The 5272-nt window shown below is 37.8% G+C and overlaps 1 protein-coding gene across 1 annotated transcript in view; it reads right to left on the bottom strand.

Annotated features, from left to right (window-relative positions):
- Nucleotides 1-5272, bottom strand: part of SMC1B (structural maintenance of chromosomes 1B) — a 78870-nt gene that overhangs the window by 29347 nt on the left and 44251 nt on the right. The window contains exon 15 of the mRNA XM_012814112.1: nucleotides 2844-2851. Within this exon, the coding sequence (XP_012669566.1) occupies nucleotides 2844-2851 (8 nt within the window). The remainder of the gene's footprint in view (nucleotides 1-2843; nucleotides 2852-5272) is intronic.

Genomic DNA, 5272 nt, shown 5'->3' with positions numbered 1-5272 from the left:
GGTTGCAGCCATCATTGTTGTTTGGCGGGTCTGGACTGGATTTGAACCTGCCAACTCAGGTGTATGTGGCTGGCGCCTTAGCTGCTTGAGTCACAGGTGCCAAGCTGACTGTTTTGTTTTTTTCTTTTTATTGCCCTCGGTAAAGTGCTGTGGTGTCGCAGCTCACAGCAACCTCCAACTCCTGGGCTTAGGCAATTCTCTTGACTCAGGCTCCTGAGTAGCTGGGACTACAGGTGCTCGCCACAACGCCTGGCTATTTTTTTTTTGTTGCAGTTCTGCTGGGGCCAGGTTTGAACCCACCACCTTCGGTATATGGGGCTGGCACCCTACTCCCTGAGCCACAAGCACCGCCCAGACATGTAATTTCATCTGAAAATATTATGTATCTCTAAAAGTGAAGCAACTTTTAATTCAAAACCATAAACTATTATAGGTAAAAATGATTAAGTTAGTATCACGTTGCTATCACTGCCAAATTTCCTCATTATATTAAAAAATTAACTGGTGGATAGAATCAGGATCTATGTCTTACAAATGGGTGATATGTTTCTTAGATCTTTTATAATCCACAAGGTTCCTCCCCTATTTTTCTCTGAGTTACAATTTATGTGCTTTTTTCTTAGTCTTTTTCAAATGGCTATTCAGACATAAACTGCAAACTTGGAAATTTGAGAACATGTTTCTTCCTCATGCACTTTACTACTTTGCCAGTTTCATAAACTCTAAGAATTCCAATGTCAACTAAGGCTTATCCTTTCTACCCTCTTTCCTTCACATACACTGCTAACAAAATCATTTGTTCAAGAAATATTCTCAGCACTAACTCTATCAGATATTGCACTAGATACTAATACAAAACCAACCATAATAATAAAAACAAAAGAGTAGTAGTATTTAATGAGAGGTTACTATACGCCTGACGCTGTTATAAAAGCTCTTACATGAACTACCTCACTTAACTTGTTAAACTCTATAAGGTCAGCAATGCTATTATTTACCAGATTAGGAGATCAAGGCACAGAGAGGTAAGTAACTTGCCCAACTCTACCCACTGAGGATGTGGTAGAGCCAGGAATGACACACTCCAACAGTGGGGCAACATAATCCCTGCTCTTAACTTTGACCACATTGCCTGTTGGAGAGGTTAAGAATCAATCATTAAGGAATTTATTTCTGCTGGAGAAGGTAGACATATGGACTATGTATATGAAACACTTCTTCACTTGGCTCTAGGACACCACACTACTCTGGCTTTCTTCTCCCCTCACTAGCTGCTCCTTTAATGGTTCTTTCTCATCTCAACTTGTCAGCATCTCATGGGATCACTTCTCTTTTCTATCTACATTCATTCCCTTGATGCTATTACCTAGACACATGATTTTAAGTACCAACTATATACTACAATCCTCAAATTTTTATCTCCAGCCTGGCCCTCTCCCTTGAACTCCTAACCTATATGTGTATTCAACAACTTATTCTTTACCTCCAATTATATTATCACAGACACCACCTTAGACTTAATATTGAGAATACACAATGGACAGGCTACTAGAAGAAATAAATGGGTTTAGCAAAATTATCAGATGTTAGATCTATCTAAAATTTGAGATCATTTTATACACCAGTAGAAGCCAACTAGAAAAATACTATAAAAATAGATACTATTCACAAAAAAAGCCCTATAAAATACCTAGAAATGAATAAGAACACATAGATCTCTACAGAAAAAACTTTAAAATTCTAATAAAGGATACAAGTGATTAGAATAAATGAGAGATGTTCTATGTTCTTAGATGGGATGATGATATTCTGAAGACACTACTTCTCCCCAAATAAATCTATCAATCCAATACAATCTTGATTAGAATTCTAGTTAGATTTTTTTTTTTTTTGAGACAGAGTTTCATTATGTTGTCCTTAGTAGAGTGCGTGGCGTCACAGCTCATAGCAACCTTAAACTCTTGGGCTTACGCAATTCTCTTGCCTCAGCCTCCCAAATAGCTGGGACTACAGGCACCTGCCACAATGCCTGGCTATTTTGTTGTTGTAGTTGTCATTGTTGTTTGGCAGGACTGGGCAGGGTTCGAACCTGCCACCTTCGGTGTACGTGGCTGGCGCCCTAGCCGCTGAGCTGCAGGCGCCGAGCCATTGCCATGCAATTTAAAAAAAATAATTGATACATAATAGATGGGTACATTTTGGAGGTACATGGATATTTTGGAAATATTGTATATGGAAATATGGTATATGGAAATATTCATATAATATGTAATAATCAAATCAGGCTAATTAGAATATATACCATGTGTGTCACTCTAAACATTCATCTTTTCTTTATGCTAGCAACATTCAAATTATTCTCTACTAGCTATTTTGAAATATACAATAGATTACTGTTTACTAGTTACTTTTCTGATTTATCTAACACTAGGTCTTACTTCTTTTAACTGTATTTTTTTATCCATTAATCAACCTCTCTTTCTGCTATTACCTAGCCTCTGGTAACCACCAATCTTCTGTTATAGTAAGATCTAATTTCTTACCTCCCTCATACAAATGAGAACATGCAATTTTGTTGTCCTTCCTGTGCATGGCTTATTTAACATAACCTCCAGTTCCATCCATGGGCACAGATGGCCATCCATATTTTGGCTACTATGAATAGTGCTGTGAAAAACATGGGATTGCAGATACCTCTTCTGTATATTCACTTCCTTTCTTCTGGCTATATACCTAGTATAACAGTTTTTTTGTTTTGTTTTGTTTTGTTTTTTGAGACAGAGTCTCACTCTATCGCCTTTGGTACAGTGCCGTGGCCTCGGCATATGGGGCTGGCACCCTACCCAATGAGCTACAGGTGCCGCCCATGTTTTCCATAGTTGCTGCACTACCTTTACATTCCCACCAGCAATGGTGAGGGTTCTCCTCTTCCACATATTTACCTGCATCTGTTCTCTTTTTTTGATAAAAGCCATTTCAATAGAAGTGATATAGCTCATTGTGGTTTTCATTTTATATTTCTCTGATGATAGTGAAATTGACCATTTTTTTCTTATACCTGTTGGCCTTTTATATGTCTTCTTTTGAGGAATGTGTATTCAGATCTTCCACTTTTTATTTATTTTGAGACAGAGTCTCACTTTGTTGTGCTGGGAAGAATGCCATGGCATCATATTTCACAGCAACCTCAAACACTTGGGCTCAAGCAATCCTCTTGCCTCAGCCTCCCGAGTAGCTGGGACTACAAGCAATCAAGTTATTTTCAGAGATGGGGCGGGTCTCACTCTTGCTCAGGCTTTTCACTCACTTTTTAAATTAGATTTATTTTGTTTTTGAGTCCCCTTTTAACAAAATTATTTGAAGATATAAGAGTAAAAATGTTCTTGGTTGCATGTCAATTTTGTTTTGCTTGAGTCAGGGTTATAAGTATGTCATCATGCAGTTAGTGTTTATTGTTCCCATTAGGTAGGTTTTCACCCATCCTGTCCTCCATGTGTCCTGAGTTCCTTATATATTCAAGTTATTAATCCTTTGAAAGAAGGATAGTTTGAAAACATTTTCTTCAATTCTGTGTTGTCTCCAATTTGTTGTTTTCTTTTCTTTCTTTTTTTTTTTTTTTTTTTGAGACAGAGCCTTAAGCTGCTGCCCTGGGTAGAGTGCCATGGCATTAATTCACAGCAACCTCCAACTCCTAGGCTCAAGCAATTTTCTTTCCTCCTCCTCCCAAGTAGCTGGGACTATAGGCACCCTCCACAACGCCCCGCTATTTTTTGGTTCCAGCCGTTATTGTTTGGAGGGCCTGGGCTGGATTCCAACCCGCCAGCTCTGGTGTATGTGGCTGGCATCGTAGCCTCTTGAGCCCGGCTATTTTTTTTTTTTGGTTACAGCCGTTATTGTTTGGAGGGCCTGGGCTGGATTCAAACCTGCCAGCTCAAGTGTATGTGGTGGCGCCTTAGCCACTTGAGCTACAGGCGCTGAGCCCAATTTGTTAATTGTTGTACAGAAGCTTTTTAGCTTGATGCAATCCACTTATATATTTTTTCTCTTGTTGCCTGTACATTTTTATTTTTTTGAGACAGGTCTCCCTATGTTGCCTAGGCTGGAGTGTGGTGGTGTCATCATAGCTCATTGCCACCTTGAACTCCTGGCCTCAGGTGATCCTTCCTCCTCAACCTCCTGAGTAGCTAGGACTACAGGAACACACTACCACGCCTGATTGATTTTTAAATTTTTTGTAGAGATAGAGTCTCACCATTTTGCCCAGGGTAGTATTGAACTCCTGTCCTTGAGTGATCCTCCCACCTTGGCTACTCAAAGAGCTAGAATACAAGCCTAAACCACTTTGTCTAGACTCTAGTCTTTGGATGTAGACATTTATTGCTATAATCCTTAGAATCAATCATGTGATTTTTCTCCTTTTACCTTTAATATGGTGATTTACAGCAACAGATTTCCTAACACTGAACCATCACTATGTTTCTTTTTTTTTTAAATTTCTTTTTAAATTATGTTTCTTATATAAGGTTCACTAGAGAATAATATTACATAAGGTGTCCGTAAAGTTCATGTGCAACTATTTTAAATTGCACATGAACTTTATGGACACCCTATATATTATTTTGTTGTCATACTGTAGGCTTGTATTTAACCTTGTTTTATTGAGTTATTTACAGATGGGATTTATTTATAGTTTTGTTAATGCATAATTTTGGATTTGGGTATCAGTATTATGTTCATTTTAATAAAAAGATTAATTTCTTCCTCTTTTGCACTCTAAAAACAGTTAAATATTGAACATTTGTTTAAATATTAGACAGTGAAGTTACCTGTGTCTTTAAAGTTTTCTGGGATAATTCCCTGTATTTTCCTAGTGCATAAGAAGCGTTTTTACATTCTTTTTCTATGGTAACTGGCCTCCTTAGGTTTTTCTATCTCATTTGGGGCAATTTTTGGTAGTGTATTATTTCTTAAAAATTATTAATTTTATTCATGTATATGAATATTTATAGATAATTAAGCAAATCAGTATCTTCTTATTCTTACAATAACCAGAGTAGGTATCATTATGTTCTATTCTTCGATTTTGTGTATTTGTGCTTTCTCTCTTTAAAATATTAGGAAATAGGCTCGGTGCCTATGGCTCAAGTGGCTAAGGCATCAGCCACATACAACTAAGGTGGCAGGTTCAAATCCAGCCCGGGCCCACCAAACAACAATGATGGCTGCAACCAAAAAAAAAAAAAATAGCCAGGCATTGTGGCAGGCACTTGTG

Source organism: Otolemur garnettii, unplaced genomic scaffold (genome assembly GCF_000181295.1).
Source record: "Otolemur garnettii isolate 467f Iridium unplaced genomic scaffold, OtoGar3 scaffold00007, whole genome shotgun sequence".
NCBI lineage: Eukaryota > Metazoa > Chordata > Mammalia > Primates > Galagidae > Otolemur > Otolemur garnettii.
This window is presented reverse-complemented; position numbering and strand designations above follow the sequence as displayed.